This window comes from Gekko japonicus, unplaced genomic scaffold (genome assembly GCF_001447785.1).
Source record: "Gekko japonicus isolate JY-2015 unplaced genomic scaffold, Gekko_japonicus_V1.1 scaffold1410, whole genome shotgun sequence".
Classification (NCBI taxonomy): domain Eukaryota; kingdom Metazoa; phylum Chordata; class Lepidosauria; order Squamata; family Gekkonidae; genus Gekko; species Gekko japonicus.
In genome coordinates, this window is record NW_015168693.1 from 287,659 (window position 1) to 307,320 (window position 19,662).

At 43.7% G+C, this 19,662-nt stretch overlaps 1 protein-coding gene across 1 annotated transcript in view; it reads right to left on the minus strand.

Annotated features, from left to right (window-relative positions):
• CLVS1 (clavesin 1) overlaps positions 1-19,239 on the minus strand; it is an 83,534-nt gene extending 64,295 nt beyond the window's left edge. Inside the window, exons 1-2 of the mRNA XM_015415468.1 lie at positions 18,817-19,239; positions 2,878-3,052 (exon numbers count right to left, since the gene is read on the minus strand). Of these exons, the coding sequence (XP_015270954.1) occupies positions 2,878-3,052; positions 18,817-19,205 (564 nt within the window). The 5' untranslated portion in view covers positions 19,206-19,239. The remainder of the gene's footprint in view (positions 1-2,877; positions 3,053-18,816) is intronic.
• Between the last annotated feature and the right edge of the window lie 423 nt (positions 19,240-19,662).

Sequence of the window (19,662 nt, forward strand, 5' to 3'; positions counted from 1 at the left end):
TTTTCAGAAAGAGTAGGCATCCTTGCAAAGGTCTCCTTTACTGACAGCTCAGAGAGAGCTCCCCAGTCTACCTTGCATTACCAGCTGCTTGAAACAAAAGGCTCAAAATGTTTGGGAAATATGTCAAGCTGACCACGACCACTTTAACTAGCTGTTCAGTGGGGTTGGCTTCAAAAAGGCATATAAAGAATGGTAGCTTAAAGAGCAAATGTCTCAATAAATAAATAATAAATAAAACACTTTCAAATATATTTTTCAGGGCTAAAGCTATCTTTAGAGCCAATTTTGTGTAGTGGTTAAATGTGCAGACTCTAATCTGGGAGAACCGGGTTTGATTCCCCACTCCTCCACTTGCACCTGCTGATGTGACCTTGGGTCAGTTGCAAGCTCTGGCACAGCTGTCCTTGAAAAAGAGCAGTTTGTGTCAGAGTTCTCTCAGCCCCACCCACCTCACAGGGTGTCTGTTGTGGGGAGGGGAAGGGAAAGGAGTTTGTAAGCCGCTCTGGCACTCCAAATGAAGGACGGAGTATAAATCCAATCTCCTCCTCCTCCTCCTCCTCCTCCTTCTTTAAACAATGCCCTCAGAAAGTGAAAAATAGCATTCACATAAGCATCATTGTGGCACATACACAGTATTTCCCTGTTATGCAGTTAAGAAAGTTTCTGATCAAACAAATTAACCAAGTGGCTCTGATACGATTGAATGCAGTAATGAGGGTGGTCAACACAACAATGATCCTGCACTGAGCAGGAGGTTGGACTAGATAGCCCTTCCAACTCTGTGATTCTATGATTACAATTCTGTGAATCCCAACAAGTGTTTCTGTGGGTTCAAGGACTTCTGCTTGCAGAACACAATTTTCCTGCATCCCCCTTCCTGCGGAAACCCAAAACGGAGACCACCAGGAACAGGATTTCTGGGGGGGCTTTCAGACACCCATGAGAAAGAGGAAAATCATACCCTGTGGAAAGTCCTTGTGTCTGCAGAAAAGGTAGACTGGATCCAACCCACTCACCTGATGCAAAGGGCATAGCGTATTTCAGATTACCTTACCTCACACTAACACAGTGATGGCTTCTGTTTTGTATTAGAAACAAGAATGGGAAGGAATGGATGGCCACATATCAATACAGATATTGCAGTCTGTTAAAATAAACATGCCCATGCACAGTCCCTTTTGTCAATAAAAATGTCTGCTTACAGTAGCTTGTTATTCAGATTAGTGTCGGTTAAGATGTCTATTTGCAAGCAAAGGTATAAAAATTAGATGAGCTGCTTCAATAATGCACAATTAGCAGGAGGCAGTTATTATGCTGGAGCTGGAGAATGCCGTTCTGCAAAGAGATCACGATTCATAACTTAAAAGGACACTGCATGTCCAAGTATAAAGGTCTTTTGCTGTAGCTTTTTCAAATCCAGCTAATTGCCTATTATGGTGTGAAAGTGCTTAACTAAATGAATACAACAGAGCTTTACTAATTCAGACTTTGAAATCAAGGAAGGTTCTTTGGAGAGTCTGGAGAAGAGAAGGCTTCTGTGCACTCAACTGATGTTCAGACTTCAGACTTCAGAGACAACTGCCTCCTTATGCACAGGCTCTTTTAACTGGTCTTACTATACTGCTTTTGGAACAGCACCATTCCTTGTCCTGCTTCCATTTCCATTTATTTTGTCATATGTTGACTTCTGGCACCTGCAATGCCTAAACACTCTCCAATGCAATATGTTCTAGAGTGAAATATAGCTTTAAAAACATATATATAGTTGATAGCTCTTTGTGGCTGATGACAGACCTTATTAGGTCTATGTAGCTCAGGTTTGCCATTAGAGTTGCCAGCCTCCAGGTGGATTAATGATTGTCCACAATGGGGAATCCAGCCATTGATTGATCTCCAGACTACAGAGATGTAATGTATCCATCTCAGACCGCGTGCATGGCTAATTCGCCACGCAGTCATGCGAAGCAGCTGAGCTTCGCTCGCAGTAACAATGGGACAAGCGGATCCTAGTCAGTGCCTATCGGCAGGCGCAGCATCCCGCCGCCCTACCGATTATAGCTCTTCTTAAATAGCCAATCACTTGTGTGTGGGTGTGTTTTGGGTGTGGGATTGTTGCACATATAAACCGGCCTGTGAGCGGGTTAGAGTTGTCTGGTTCTGCGCTGAAATAAAGTATGAGAGCTGAAATTGCTAGTAAGTCTTAGTACTTTTCAAGAGATCTGTTCTCCTGGGGGAAATAGCCGCTTCAGGGAGTAGACCCTGTGGAATCACATTCCCCACTGAGTTCCCCCCTCCCCAAGCCCCGCCCTCTTCAGGCTCCATCCCCAAATCTCCAGGAATTTCCCAAGCCAGAGTTGGCAACTGGAAGCTTAAACTGCACAATGACAAAGCTCCTTTGCACAGTGCATATATATCTCTAGCTGCTCTGGTTCTAATTGTTCACATTTTTAAAAACAAAAATGGCCTTTTGGTAATACAAACACATTAAGAAACTGAGGTTCAACGGTGCCTCCAGACACCATGCAGCATATATGCAGAGATGCCTCATGTGTGCAGCATGTGCTTCTATCAGGCAGATGTCGCAGATTTTTAATCCTCAGAAAGTCTCTTGTGGATTAAACCTCAAATCTCTACACATTATTCTTAATGGCTGTAGTAAGTAGTACATCCCTGTTTTAAGAACAGCTCAGAATCTAAATGCAAGTAATAAGCAAACAAATGTCTGGTGTTTTGAACAAATTGCAGCTGTATAATATTCAAAGGATTTTCAGACTGATTTTCTCTTCTTTGCATAATGAGAATGAAATGTTATTCTTCCATTAAGCATTAAAGATACGATTCAGGGTAGCATATGCGTGCTTCTCCCAGTCTACTTACCTGTAAACCTTCAATGGCCAGTTTGAGGATAGAAGGTGTTAATTTGGAGGCTTGCTTGAAGGAGAAGTTGCTCCAGTCTATAATTAGAATGAAGCCATTTATCTGAAGCTCTTGGTCTTCAATGAGAACTTCTAAGGATAACAGAATAGCCCGTAAAATGTCTATGAAAGAATTCCTGGGGATGGAATAAGAAAGGAAAAGCTTACAGTTATCTACAGATCGCAAGATAATACTGTGGCCTTTTAAAAATATGAACATGAAAAGTGCTCATTAATTTCAGTATAGTCCTTCAGAAACTGCAAACATTTCAAAGGTTTATATGACCGTTTTGTGAGAAAATCCATTATGTTATTTGATTGCATATGTCAATAAGTGTGCAATAAATCTTCTAGTTCTTGTTTCACTAATTGTAGCAGATGTTTAACCCAGCTACATTTGAAAAACATTTGTCTTTGTTGCCTGGGATTGGGACCTCCCCAAGACTTACCCAATGGTACCTGGACAATTAGGATGAGGCCCACCTGGGCAGCTATGGCACAGTTTGAGCCCTTTAAGGCCCCAGTGCTGCTGCTGTTGCTGCTGCTGCTGCAAGTGGCCACTGACAGCCTGATGCAGTGGTCAAGATGAGAGTGGGGCTCTTGCCTGTAAATGCTTGTGTCAAATAAATCTGTTGATCTTTGAGCTCATGTTTTTGATGCAACAGATGAACATTGCTACTCTTCTGGAATTAAACAGATGTGGAGACTAACTGGTTAATTTTCTTCATTCCCCTCAAATCTCACAAATGTTTATGCACTGTTTTGTTTTTTCCTTTGACTTTGAACCATTACTAAATGTAACCCAGAAAGAAAACTGTAATGAAGTCAACTCTACAGCCAGAGTCACCAAAGGCGACAAATCAGAGCTATCAGAAGTCAATCTGAAAATTCGTTTTCATCCCATTGATACATTCAATCATAACAATGAGAGAATTTGAATAAAAAGCATTTTAAGGAATCCCAGTAGTATTTCTTGACTGAGGAAGAAAGTGCTGATGACAAACTATGGAATAAATTAAACAAGCAATGGAAAGTGAAAGTTTTCAACTGAAAGCTGATATACAGGCAGAATAAAAATCCTCCCAGTGGGCTGACTGATGAAGAGAAAATTTAATTGATTGTTATTTTTCTTGCAATAAATTGTTTATTTACAAATAATTACAAAATAATACAATACAAAATAATTACAAATAATACAAAATACAGGATCAGACCAAAGATCCATTGTCCTGTTTCCAACAGTGGCCAAGTACAACAGGCATTCTTGTTGTTCACCCTATCATCTGGTATTGAGTGGGTCTCAGCTGCAGTATGTTTTTATCTGGCATCAAAGTTACTTGGCTGAAGCCATTTAGGTTTAGACTGGCATCTCACTGTTTTGTATAGTGGTCTTTTTAGTGTATGTAACTTTGACTTGGGCTGTGGTCACATGAGCAGTTTGCACATATCGTTGCGGTACCTCTGCGGATTTAAAAAGCATGATCAGACAGCAACATCTGCCTTCTGTGCCTCAGTCGTCACCACCCCGTTCTGCCCCACTTTGGAAGTGGAGTAAGCAGGCACTGGGGGAAGTCCAGTGCTTACAGATATCGGTGCTTTCGCCCCGCATTTCAGGGCTTCTAATGTCCTGGCCCCACTAGTGGACCTCCTGATGGCACTGGTATTTCTGGCCACTGTGTAACACAGAGTGGTGGACTGGATGGGCCTTTGGCCTGATCCAACATTGGCATCTGTTATGTTATGTTATGTTATGATGTCTGAACTCCCTTGAGTTCTGATTGCTCTGTTCCATTTTTGCACCTTGGTTTTTTTAGTCAGTTTGCAATGTGTGCATAACCGCATCTTTGTGCACACCAGCAAGCTTATAGTTGTCCTCTGAAGTGAGAAGGGGGGAGGAGGGAAGGGCAGGCTGAGAAGCCTCCTTTGTCTTTTTTTATGCCACTTCCTCTGCCTACAGCTCTGCAGCACACAGGGTGGGGAAGGGGTTAACTGAAAAGATGAGCTTTCTTCAAAGGGGAAGACAGCCTCTTCCAGCTGTCAAAACAGAGTGGAGCTTCAAATAAGTGGTTATGCACATATGCAAAAGACAAATTTAAAAAAAGAAGCCACCTGATCACCCACTCCATGGTTGCCCCACAGCAATAATCTGAACAGTCAACCATGGGGCAAGTGCACCCCTTCCTGAGACAATTTAAGCCACTGTAAATAGAGGTGCTGCCAGATCGCGCCAAGCCTTTGGTGTGACCACAGGCATGGTTGAGAAGAAGAAAACAAGTCAGATTCAGAAACTTTACAGCTTCCGTAACCCTTGTAGCAAACTTTGCCTTTCTAGTGTTAGAAAGAGGAGGGCATCCATGAAGAGTTTTCCTAGACTACAAACACATTATAAAGTTAGTACAGTTAAGGATGAGGTGTAATGTATTTGTTTACAAAACTGAAAGAGGTTTCCTTCATAAAACCTTTCCCACAGTATTAAGAATAAGGAATGAAATAACCATAAAACATGGAAGTAAACTAATGTACAAAAAAAATCAGAAGCATGCAAAAAAATCAATAAGAGCTGCACGATAAAGCAATAAGATGCAGGAACTCTACTATTCAGCAATTCATAAGTCTGCAATAGAAGACCGGAACCCTATCATTCACCAATTACCTCACTAAAAATCATCTATACAAATATTTTAAAAATTTAGTACAAGCCCTTATCTCTCCTTATATATAAGAGTTTTCATGTGAGATGTTCCACACGCCTCCCCAGTCTTTGGCCCGCTCAGCTGCCCTTCTCGCGGACTCGGAATCCCGTAGCCGGTGGGCAGCATTTTACTCTCAGTCTGGAGCCGGCGAAGGGGATGGACGCTCTGCCAAGGCAGCAGCAACCCCTCCACAGGGGAGAAGGAGGCAGACCTAGCAAGCAGTGGCAAGCAGGGGAAGCACTCACCTTCGCTGTCCCTCGCAGCCCCTCTTGCTCTCCCTCGGCCGCAAGGCCAGCACTTTGTCAGGGCGATAGCTCAGCGGGCTGCACCGCAGAGAAGGCTGTCCAGCGCCTTTCAAAGCCTCCCCCGCCATCCTTCAGCAGCTGCGGCAGCGCCAGGGAAGGTCTGGCCTGGAGGAAACGAGCTGTGGCTCCTGGAAAGCCAGACTCTATCCTGAGGAAGACACTTCTCTTGGCTCCTGTGTGGGCCTAACTGTGACTAACTGTCCCCTCAGTGGCTCTTGGTAGGCAACCAACTTCTGTCAGCATAACCCCCTCTCCTGCCCACTGCCATCTTGGCCACTTTCCTGTCAGAATACATTTAACCGGCTCTATCTCCTTTTTGGCTCAACCATGGCTGGCTGGCTAATGAGGTGGGCCAGCGACCATCAAACCGTTCTCTTCAACCCCCTGCTATGTGGCTGACTTTCCCCTAGGGTTGCCAGTCTCCAGATGTGACCTGGAGATCTCCTGCTGTTACAGTTGATCTCCAGATGACAGAGATCAGTTCCCCTGAAAAAATGGCTGCTTTGGAGGGTAGAATTATCCCCTGCTGAGTCCTTCCATCCCCCCCAATGCTGCCCTCCATAGGATCCACCCCCCAAATTTCCAGGTATTTCCCTAATCAGAGGTGGCAACTGTCCTTTCTCCCCAGTGCCTGTTGCTAGGCAACCAGGTTCTGTCAGTAAAAGGCCCTTTCCACACCTATTTTGGCCTTTGGGAGAAAACTCATTGGATACGGTCTTGATAGGGTTGTCAACTCCAGGTGGGAAATTCCTGGAGATTTGAGGGATGGAGCCTGGAGACGGTGAGGTTTGAGGAGGGGTGGGACCTCAGACAGGTGCAATGCCATGGACTCCACCTTCCAAGCCAGCTATTCCCTCATGGCTAACCACTGTTGCCAATCTCCAGGTGGGGGCTGGAGAACACTCAGAATTACACCTGCTGTCTAGGAGGGAGGGGGAGGAGATGAAAAGCTGAAGCCAGGAGGCAGATATCGGCAGGTTGACAGTAGGCTGGGAGGGGGTGGTTGCCAACTCCAGGTGGGAAATTCCTGGATATTTGAGGAGTGGAGCCTGGAGAGGGCGAGGTTTGAGGGGGGGGGGACTTCAAACAGCGGGGTGCAATGCCATAGACTTCACCCTCCAAGCCAGGCATTCTCTCATGGGAAACCATTGTTGCCAATCTCCAGGTGGTGGCTGGAGATCACTCAGTATTACACCTGCTCTCTAGGAGGGAGGGGGAGGAGATGGAAAGCTGAAGCCAGGGGGCAGATAACAGTAAGCTGATGGTGGGCTGGGAGGGAGATAGGGTTGCCAACTCCAGGTTGGGGAATTTCTGGAGATCTGAGGGGTGGAGCCCAGAGAGGGTGAGGTTTGAGGAGGGGTGGGACCTCAGACAGGTGTGATGCCATAGACACCATCCTCCAAGCCAGCCATTCCCTCATGGGGAACCATTGTTACCAGTCTCCAGGGGAGGGATGGAGTTCATGCAGAATTACAACTGCTCTTCAGATGGCAGAGATCAGTTTCCAAGGAGAAAATGGTGGACTCTCTGTCATTATACCCTGCTGAGGTGGCCACAGCAAATTGACGCTGAGTGCCCAAGACCAGGGCATTCTCCCAGAGCCTCTTCCTAGATCTCGTTGTATTTATTTCCACAACTGGCCTTATTCCTAGTAACAGATAAAGAGAACTAGACATATCCATGTCTCTAACTCTCAATGTGGCACCACCTTTGAGGGAGGACTCATTGAGGCCAGGGTTGGTAGTAATGATTGGGTGACTTCCCATCATGTGACTTGCATGATTCATGCAGACCAAGCTATATGCTGGTGTTTGACAGCAGCCACCTCACAAAAGCCACGGTGGTATAATGGTTAGAGTTTCGGATTAGGATCTGAAGACCCAAGTCCAAATACATGCTCAGAAGCTCACTAGGTGACTTTAGTTCAGTCTCAGACTATCAGCCTACTCTATCTCATAGGGTTGCTGTGAGAATATAATGGATAGGAGAATGATGCAAGCTTCTTTGGGTCTCAATTGTGGAGAAAGGCAGGATTCTGTTGAGTGCTGCTGGAATCAGGCCTCCTGTTTGATAAACAAGCGTCAGTAGTGGCTAGCGGTGTCTTTCACCAGCTTTGGCTGGTGAGCCAGCTGTGGCCCTTCCTGAGCGGGAAGGATATTACCATTGTGGTGCATGCCCTGGTAACATCTACGTTAGACTACTGCAATGTGCTCCACATAGGGCTACCATTGAAGACTGTTTGGAAATGTGCAAGTTTCTCAATAGAGCCAGGGGACAGTGTGCAGATTTGAAAACAGCAGGGAGTGAATTTAAAACTGCTTCTCCCTGCCTGCTTTGGGCACAAACAGAAAGCTGCTGTAGTGTGCATGGGAGGCACAAAAGTCTCAGTGCACATGTGATAGAAAGCCCTTGTGCTGTTCCCTAACAAGCACTTTGTAATGTGTAGCTGGAGCCTCAGCCCTCCTGAACTCATGTATTTGTCAAGCATACTAGCATTGCTTGGCAGTTCCTTTACCCAGGGGTGCAGCCAGACAATTTTGGTTGGTGGGGCACTGGGAAATCCTGTGGGGCACTTGCTCATCCTTCCAAACTAGATGCTCAGGTAGCAAGTTTTTTTTTTTAAAAAAACCCAACTAACAGGATAAACATCGCTCATATTATATGGGACTTACTTATACAAAACGTACAGAAAATGACACAGCAAATAATACCATACAAGAAACTTGAAGGGTGGGGGAAAGGCGAGGATAAGAGTCAGGCATTCAACAGAGATGGATTTTTGGGGGGTTTTGGCAAAGGAATGGATGTCTGGAAAAGTAATCTTGCCTTCCTGCTTAAGGAATGAAGTGCCCCAAAAGGGGGTTTGAAAACAAATTCCAAACGGCCCAAAAGACAAGAGGCGGTGGCCCTTTTCCACAAATGCCTCCTTCGCAAGCCCCATCCCCATTACCTGGCCCAGGAGAAATACCCCAGGCGGCGGCGGCGGCGACTGCCACCTCCACAGAGCTGGATTAGCAATAGATGAGGCAGGAAGGCCTCATTACAGTCATGTGACCCAGTCATGTGACACCAGCTCATGACTGGGTCACATGACTGCAGTGAGGCCTGCCTGCCTCATCTGCCCGCTTGCTCGACATGGGGGAGAGAACGAACCAGCAGATTGGTGCAATAAATACTTGGTGAGACAGCTAACAAGCACTCCAGCCACGGTCCAAGCTGCACAGCCTCTGCCTCCATGCCCACTGCAGGCCAGCAGGTAAGGGCATGGCTGGGGGCAGCAGGAGTTGTAGGGCCTGGGCCATGAGTGATGGGACACATGCCCCTAAGTGCCCCATCATGGCTACGTGCCCCATCATGGCTACGTGCCTCTTGACCACCCTTTCTGACCTAGCTGGACTTCACTAAGCCTGGCCTAGAATACTAGGAACATGCCTAATTATGAATGTCAAAAACCTGAACTTTAAATAGGGCTAGAAAGTTATTTGCAGCTGGTGGTGAAAATACTGCAATATGAATCAAATATGATCATACGATCCTTGGCATGGACATTAGCTAGTATGAATGAGACTTATGGGATTGGTTAATGTCTGCAAGGGTGAGGAATTGATTTAAAAAGACAACTGATTCCAATTAACTTCTAAAAGCCATTGAGGAGATACCAACCCAATTGATAGATTCTTTTGAGGTCTTGGTCAGTTCCTGGAATAAGACATTGACCTGGGCTATTGACACAATTACTCCTAGATGTCCTCTCCCATTCTATAGATCTGAAGCTGCTTTCTAAGGAATTATTGAACTTGTTAGGATGACAGAGCACAAATGGTAGACTATTCAGACCAAATCCCATTTGAAGAGGCAGTGCTGGTTGCATTGAAATTTTAGCTCTCCATAAGTATCACATCCAGCAGACCTATTCCAGATGGTTAAAGAGGGTCTGGTTATGAGGACCATCCTCAGTCCCTATTCTACCAGCAGCCCTAGATGTTTACAGGACATCACTATCGGGGTTTTCCTGACAACATTCTGCTCACCGTCATTACAGAATTCCTATACTTCAACATTCCACATAACAAGAGGCTACAAACCATCAAGAATGCCACAGAAAAGCCAGTTGTTCTGTATGACTTTATTTTCATCTACAGCTATTTCAGATGTGGCTATGCCCTGTGTTTTCAAGTCAATGGGACTGTGGTGGGTATCCTTCTAGTTCCACAGCATAGTTACGGCAGAATTACAATAAGGGTTCCCCAGAAGCAGACCACCTCTCCTATAGCTGAGGTTCACTGATGATATCATTATCATCTAGATACAAAAGATTGAGACCCTTGAAAATTCCACCAAGGTTTTCCACCTTAGGGTTGCCAGCCCTCAGGTCCAGGCAGGGGTTCCCCCACCTCTGGGGGCTCCAATCCACCACCAGCGATTCGAATTGCTGTGAGGAAATCAACCCTGTGCGTCACGGCCCCTACCCAGCTTGCAAAAAGACTCTTTAAAAGGTCTTTTTGCAAGCGGAGCTGCGACTGGCAACAGCCCCTCTCCCTCCCTGCTGAAACATTTAAAAGGTCCTCCATCTGATCAGCAGGCCACATGCTCCCCACCGATCAGCTGAAGCCCTTTAAATCTCTACAAGAGGGGAGGGAGAGGGGTGGCTGTGACTTGGGGATGGGGCTTGGAGACATCCCCACTCACCCCTGCAACACCCCCCAAATCCCCCTGCCAGAGCGACAAGGGGATCTGGCAACCCTGTTCCACCTTACCATCAAGGTAAACTTGGATCACTCCATATATCAACAGACACCAATATATAATGACATAATTAATACAAACACCACTTTGTCCTGGAAAATTACTGAATATTACCCTTACCTACATGCTTCAATACCATCCACAAGATCAGTTGACTATAGACAAGCCCGATAGACATAACCACGTCTGCACCAGTCCTTCAGGCAGGGACAGATACCTTCAAAGTTTACACTAAGCATTCCTAGAATTACAGTATCCAGTTGCAGACAGATGGACAAGGTTACTCATGAGGCTAAAGTCATCCCAGGCCACACCAAATCTTTTAGCAACAGTTCTAGGGTCCCAGTCCAAAATCAAAGTCCATTAGCACAGTCCAGAATCACAGTCCAAAAGGACTCCAAGGTTAAGCAGCAAGATTCCAAGAACTTAAGCAAGGCAAGCAACTGATAATCTCATCAGCAGGACTGCAAACAAATTGAATCCACACTGGCTGAAGCCTTTCTTCAGCCTTATATATGGAGCTCTGTACAGCTGTTGCTGGGTCCCACATTAGGCTTCTCCTCACAAAGAGAGTCAGTGCTCTTACTGATGAGGAGTACTGAGGCCAGATCCTAGGGTGACTTATCTGTCTCTCCAAATAGAGAGGAGGCCTTGGGATGCCAGACATGTGGCAGCCCAAGGCCTTCCCTCTACACTTGGTCCATGCCTCAGCCCTAGACCTTCACAGGATAACCCAGGAGAAACAAATACTGGAGAACACTGGTTCTCCCCTATATTTAGACATTTCTAGCACATCATCAAGGATATATGACTTCTAGAAGATGTTTGTTCCCTCCCACAGTCCTTGGGGGATTGACAAGGTCCTTACTTGAGGACCTCCATCTTGAAACAACTACTCACCAGCAACAACAGTTCACCCAATACCAAGAGTACCCTTGTAACAATTACAAGAGTACCCTTGTAAATTCCAATACCAGCTCTGGCTCCAAATACACTTAACTCAAAAGATACTATCATAGGACCCAGCATCAATCGTACCATCAAGGGTGCATTCCCCTGTACGTCCTCTAACTTCATATATTTGCTTCCATGAACTAGCAAGGCTCTTATTACCACCGTCCACCCAGCGGTTCGAAAGCTTCGGCAAGTAGATAAAATGGGTACCACTCCTTAGAGAGGGTGGGCACACCAAAAAAAAAACCTGGTGGGGGAGGTGTTAGCCAGCGACCGGAATGCTTAGCTCGCAAGATTGAAAGCCTAAGAAAAAAATCTCTTCGACTCCGAGAAGCCTGTAATGGGCCGTTCTGGCCAGACAGTGGCAGTGCGGTGCTGCAAGACCTGGAGAAGCTGACGTCATCTAGCTGAGCCGAAGTGAATATGCCGACGGAACACGTCTGACCCTGCAGCTGAACCAACCCTCGCCTACTGTGAATGTGTGCGATTAAAAAGATATATGTTGTCCTCCCTTACCCCCATAAATCATTGTTAGTCTCGCGTGAATGAGTAACTGTAAATCGCTCAGAGCCAGCAAGCTCTGCAGGATTGAGCAATTAATAAATTGAAAGATTATTATTATTATTATTTGCCAAACTGGAATTTTGCTTTGCTAATCCATTAACAGTTGGTGATAATCTATACACACTTATTTACCTTTTGTTCATCTGTGCAACATTATGCAACACACCTAGTGTAATGTGCAGTAGTGCAGTAACTATATCCCCTTCCCACAGCTTGTAATACTGCCTACTGAATACACCTGACAAAGTGCACTCTGGCTCATGAAAGCTTATGACACACAATAAATATGTTAGTTGTTAAGAATCCCACAGGCTCTTTGCTGTTATTCCTTAGGAAAATGACTTTAAAATGGTTCATCTTACTCTCCTTTTCCCTCACACATTCACTCAACTATAAAACAATTTCCTGAACAATATCACCAGAAACTTCCTTTTGTTTACCTTGGTTCTTGTCACTCCTTTCTCATTCCCACCAGCACTAAGATATGAAACTATTTCCTTAACAATATACCAAGAATGCCATTTGTCTACTAAAGATTCTTATTCAACAATCAGAACCATGCTGTTAATAGTGGAACCCCTTCTATGTAGTGATTATCCAGTTCTAATTGACCTCTCTTATCTGGCAAATTTAGCTTCATCCTATAGTTTATAAGAATCAGTACTTGTAAACATGCAGCAAAATTCAAACCTTCTCTCATGGTGTCTTTCTTTCAAAATAAAAGATGTCACACACCATACCAAAATGTTCCCCCAGAGCACTCACACTGTGTACAGTTGTTCTATAAATTGGAGGGATGCCAAACTAATAATAAAAATATATATATTTAATGAAGAAGGGTAATCTGTGTTTAGCATCTGCCTCTGAGAAAATTCTTGCCTCCCTATTGGCTATAGGATGAAGCAGCAGGTAAAGAAACTTCATTTGGCCATGAGCCAATGGACAATGAGGTAAACCCCTCCCTAGCCTTGAAGAAGAACAGGAGCTGTGCAGCACTTGAAATCACTATTGTGGGAAGTGAAGGACTTTGTGGTGTCTCTTAGCTTCAGACTCCAGAGGGGGGCAACAGAGAGTCAGAGTGATAGATAAGTCAGGGCCTGTACATCCCTTCCTTTCTACTGCTCTGATGCTTCCTCTTTGATGTGTAGATTGCTTCTCTCAGGGAACCTTCCTTCCTCCCGGCTACCCTCTTTCTCACCCTCCTCTCTCCATCTTGCTACCATGAGAGAAGGACATGTGTGACGGACTGTCTAGGGCTAATGCCTAACAGAATTCTGTGGAGAGAGTCAGTAAAGAAATGACAGTTGGGAATTGACAGATGAAGAAGAGGCAGTTAAGCATGGACTGTGGGCTGGGAAGGAGGCAAAAGGAGTGAAAGGATCCGAGAGGATCCCCATTCAAGCTGAAAAGGATAATTCAGTTAAGCGAGGTAATCCCTGCCCAATGAAAATGGAGATAGCTCTTAAAAGAGGAGTGATCCCTGATCTGTGTATATAACAGGATTTTGGAGACTTGGTTGTATGTTTCTGCCTTCTAGACTTTAAGAGTCTGTGAAACTCAGAAACTTATGCTTGAGCATTTAAGCGGACACTGAAAAGAAAGCCTCTTTCAAAGTTTTAAAACACCTTTCTGAATAGCAGGAACACTTATTTGTTGGCAACAAATTATCTGGAGTTAATGTGATTACAAAGTTACCTCAGTTTTATTATCAGTTCATCTCATACATCCTACCCCTGATTCCACCTGACCTTTCCTCCTCTAAATTAAATAAAACATTTTCTTTATTTTGAACTTTCAAAAGCCCCTTGTGTGCCATTTCAGAAGCTGAATATAAGATGGCAATTGTGTGTCTTCCCTCGGTTCTGTGGGTTGGGCCAGCATATCTCTCTGTCTGTCTGTCTGTCTGTCTGTCTGTCTGTCTGTCTGTCTGTCTCTCTCTCTCTCTCTCTCTCTCTCTCTCTCATATATACATATACATACATATATATACACACACACACACACATATATATATAATATACACACACACATATACATACATATATGTGTGTGTGTGCGTGTGTGTGTCTAGGTGGGACAGCCATAGACAGACAAATAAGAAGAAAATAGATAAAGGGGCTGCTTAGCAAGAAAGAAAAAATGGGAAATCCTGTGCATGAGGGAGGGGAAAGTGTGAGACTGCCATGACATGCTTTCTGTATCTTTATCCATCCTAGGTAGTTAGACTAGATTAGAAACCTATCTCTAATCCATCCTGTCTAGAACAGAATTCATTACAATAAAGGACTTATGTTAGTTTGCTAAGATAAAAAAGGCTCCATGTGTGACTTTATTCTCCAAGTGTGCACCCCACCTCCCTGGTAATTCCACTGTGCTATGTGCCTTGAGCATCTGCTAATCTAATATTCCATCAGTTTTGGCCTGTTGAGCCAGGAAAGCAACTGAGCCAAGAACCACCTGCATTATGGCACACTTTCAGCAAAGATGACATGCAGCCACAAAAACGTGGAACAGAGCCACATGCAGCATCAGAAACCACCACCACCCCTTAATTCCATCACAGAAATAGGAGGGAAACCAAAGTTCTCTCACAGATATATAATTTTCTTTTAAAATGCAGTGGGGGCTGGGTGGCAGCTGCGACTGAGGCAAGGGAAAGGGCACCAATATGGGCAGGATCTTCAAACATGCTCTGTCCATATGGCATGCAATGGCATTTTGGCTGCAATCTTTCCAAAAAGATCATATCAGATTCTGTTTGGGAAAGCAAATCAGAGGAAATTCCAAAAAGTGGATTATTAAGGGATGGTGACATGTGGATGCTAAAAACAAACAAACAAAGAAAAAGAGCTACCATCCTGGATGCCTAACTGGAGAAAAACCACTGTTATAGAAGCAACCTTCTCCGCTAGCTATCAGAAGTCACTGAAAGTTGGAGGGAAGGGACTGCCTTATTTTCCATGCGTTTTCCATCTGCCATTAAAAGTTCTCCAAGTCTTTCCCCCCAAAGTGTAACACACCAGCTGGGGCCAATTAAGAACCACTGATCTAAGTTAAGCCTATCTCAGTTCTTTCCTTTACCACATTTGTTTGTTTATATTCTCTCCCCCCACCCCCATCCGATATTAATTAGGTGATTTGAGCTCCTTGTTTGGAAATTTCCATATCTGCTTAGCTTGCATCTTTTCCAGATCAGATGATAAAAAGAAGTATTAAGGCTAGTAATACAAATATCAGTATGCATAACTGAACGTGTATTTTATTTTGTCGTGTACTGTGTTGCTCTTTGTTAGCCATGTTAGAGCCACTAACTGCTCTAGCCATCTCTGTTTATTGAACTAATTTTTTTAGTAGTCCAGTCCTTGTCTAGTTTAAAAAAAAAAAACAGCTACAAGCAATGGAGACCTTAGGAAAGCTTACAGGGACTGGAAAAACAATTTTCCATATTCAGGGCATGATTGATCTTGGTTGATCATTGTAGTATCCTGTTTCATAAATCCTTGTTTTCCACATTATTCTGAAGATCCTGTCCTTTCTTCTTAATACTCTGCATTAATCTTACTTTGTTAACTATGCATTTTACTATTCTTTTCTCATTTATATTGTGAAACAGAAATTATTTCTGCTGGGGCAGTATGGATTGGGCTATCTGATAATTAAGTTTACAGCTACGGGTTTCCAGTTTCTTGTACTTAGATGAGCACATAAAACCATTAAGACTAGAAAGTTCTTAATACAATGAATACACTTACAGGGCAATCCACAACACTTCTAACTCCACTGAAGTTAATGAGCTTGGAAGGGTGTAACTCTACTTATGACTGCACTGTTAGCAAAGCACCACCAAATGCCTTAGGCATGCAATAGACAAAGTAGAAAATACCAAGGCTCATGAACCAATATAACATGGAGAAATTGATTCTATGCTCCAAGTATAGAAACGGACACATGTTTAGTAGAAGTTCCCCTAGTTCAGTGGTTGTCCAACTGTGATCAGGACTCAAAAGCAGGATGTGACTGTCTCACATGTGGGTTGTGACCAGGGCTCTAGTCGGGGGGGAGCTCTCAGGTACGGAGCTCCGGAAGAGAACCTCTAGGGGGCGGGGCAGTCACGTGGTGAAGCCCCGCCCCCTTCTTTACCCCGCCCTCTGCTTCGATCCTCATTCCGTTTGGGAATGAGGATGAAGCAGGAGGGTAAGTAGCCGGGCCTTCTGACACACTTCCGGTGATGTCAGGGGGTGTGGCCTTCTGTCACTTCCGGTGATGTCAGGGGGCGTGGCATATGCAAATAAGTTATGCTAATGAGTTATGCTAATGAGCTTCGGCAGCTCTTTTTCTACAACAAGACCCCTGGTTGTGACACAGGGAAGGAAAGGAAACAAAATGCCAAATTAATAGGCCACCTAGTGAGTTTATGGCCAAGATGCTATTTGAACTGGTAGCTTCCTAGGTCAGAGCTCATTGCAGTTCTTTCTTTTTCATTGCACTATTTAGTGGATTCAGTAAACAATGTCTCAATCAACTGTATGCCTCCAAGAAAGAAATCATATCACTGTTTTCCTGATACTGCATTGTTTTTAAGTTATACAAATGATGACATACCAAGAGAGTGTGGCAGGATGAGCATTCTTTTATGTATTTTGGAAGACTTTCCCCTAAGACATTTAATATTGCTGAGCAATCTAATTTTATTGGTACCTGATGGATACACCAATCTCATATACCGTTCAGGTAGTTAATATAGTGGGTATGGCTCTATGCACATGTATAATATTTTTGGTGTTTCAATCAGTTTCCTTCCCCCCCCCCACTCCAAGTATACTAAACTTCCCCCTTGAAAACATTTTCAAGAGAATCCAATAGAGTACAATGCAATGGAAAAAGAAAGCAACATTGCATGTGGATCCCATAGCAAGTGGTTTGCCCTCTCGCCTGAGCCATCTAGAGTGGTATGCTCCATTCAGACTTTAGAAGTTTGTTTCCTATCCTTTATAGGACTAGCTTAGGTGAGTTAGCCTTCAAGGCATCTGGTTACACAGGAATCCTTATGCCAGCTTTGCTCAAGTCCATGTAATCTGTCCTTCCACGCTTCTGCTGTCTCCTGTTTTAGAGGGATATGTTCCTGTCACTGCTGTTTGGCCCCCTGTGCCACAAAGGGCCACCTGTCTACTACCTGTGTCATTGAAGACTGTACAAAGGTAGGACTGAAAGGCCTGTCTTAAGGACTAAAATACTATCACCAACTATCTCAATCCTGGCCAGTGTGTGATGCAAAAACAAGAGGAAAGCAGTTGGAGCTTTGCATGCCTCCGTCTGAACTGTCTTGTCATTATGCTTATGCTTCTGTCTCCCATTTTAGTTACACCTCCCTTTGATCCAAAGGAAAAGACAAGCAACAGGGTTAAGCTCAGCAGAATTAATAAACACATCATTTCATATCCCTTAAAATATCCATTTGCATCCCTTCCTTCTTTCACATGTCATTGCATCATTCTGTTTCAACCTCTCTTTTCCCACCCACAAGAATGATATTAATACCACAGGCTGCAAAATATGTAATTGTTCTAACTAAAGTGCAATTGCTCTGAACTAATGGCTGCAGTCTGTCACACATAACTCCTCTGCCGATGTCATAGACAGCAATTTTGGCTGCTCTGTGTCTAACAGTAAATGCAGAAGTAAAACAAAAATGGAATTTGAGGGTTTGCAGAATCCTTTCCCATTAATTGTGTAACAAGCCCCAAGAATAAAGTGGCACAAAAGTTTGAAAAGATGGCAATTATTTCTTGGATGTCTATTAAGTTCCTCTAGCCAGTCATTTACTGTTTTATATGCTATACCAGAGATGATCACAGGCATCTAAAAATAACCTTCCATCATAACAACATGTGCTGATGATGGCATCCCTAGATCATGGAGGAGTATTCTTGGTAAGTTTGCTACTTGGATTTGATTGATAACTTTTGCAACCATTAGTGTGTTTGTGTGTGTTGGGTTTTTTTGTCTCCCTCCCAAATACCACATATCAGTGATGCTTTCTTTCTTTAAAACCAAGACTCTGTACACTTTCCTACAGAGCAGTGAAGTGTTTGATGTTTACAACTGTTGGGTTAATAAAACAGAATTTATGGGCACCGGCTGGTCTGGAAAGACTAGCTGCTGTGAGCAAAAGTTTATCTCCCCCTCCTTGACTATTCAGATTGTTCATCTAGAAATCAAAGAGCTCTCATAGTTATGTGGCACCTACCGATACAATTAAATTTGGTTTGTTCTTTCTCGTTTTTAAAACAGGTTTGTAACTGTGGCCACAACTACTGTATCCTGACATTTAACTGTGTACAAAAAAGGACTGAAGTAATTATTTTGTATCATGCCTATTGTATGTATGAGGAAATGTGAGCTATTTCTCTGAAGCAATTAAATTCTTCAAGAGCAATCCTGACTATCAGATTTCACAAATGTGCATGATTTGGACACAGTAGGGATGGATATAAGGATTCCCTTCTGCTGAATGAGGAATGCTGTACAGAAAAAGAAAGCTTCCTCCATCTAATGGAAAGGAGGGCTTAGATTCTACCCACAGTATTAATATGTAGTAACAGTTGTATATAAAAAGAGAAGTACACTATCTACATTTACCTACTCTGATCCCAGTTGGCTGCAAAAAGCAAAAGTATCTTCCGACCATAGTGATCTCTGTTTTCCAGGACTCCAGGAAATCCATCAATCAGAGCCCGTTTGATCCCTGGATCATCAGCCTTGAAATTTTTGAACATATCCAGGTTCATTTGACGGTACTGAAAGTACTGAGCCAGTAACCTGAAGGCATCTGTTTGGTGAAACTTTCTGGCTCGGAGAAACCTCAAGATGAAGGCATCATCTGTACGTAAAAATCCAATGTCAGGCCTTGTGATGATCATATCCCTGACTTGTTGGATGTCCTGGTGCAAAACATCTGGGTTTTCATTGAGCTCCAGGCGGGCTTTCTCTATAGTCTCTGGACTGAGTCCAGCATGTAAATGAGTCATCTTTGTAAAAGTCTCGATTCCAAATACTTCAGATGTATGATTAGCAGATAAGCTGGTCCCATTCAACTAGTAGTCTGTGAGAAGTATGATCCATTCATCTGCTTGAATTATATTGAAGGGCACAACTGGTAGTTGTTTTCCACATTCATGCAAAGCGGTCTCACATTCAGTCCATATTCAATGGAACAATCCAACAAAGTAGCCACTTGCGTGATCATTCACTGTAAAACAAACACAAAAAGCACAGATTACTTGTGTGCAAATGGTGCATGTATTAAGTCATTTTCCACGGTAGGTGCTTTCTTCTTTATTGTTACTGCCAATCTGATCAAAATTTAAAAACTCCAATCTCACCTGTTTTAGAATGGGATAGTTAGTGCAATGATATCATTATATATCTTGCATCATAATATAAAGGCATTATGAACACAGCCTGATGAATTTATAATTGGACAGA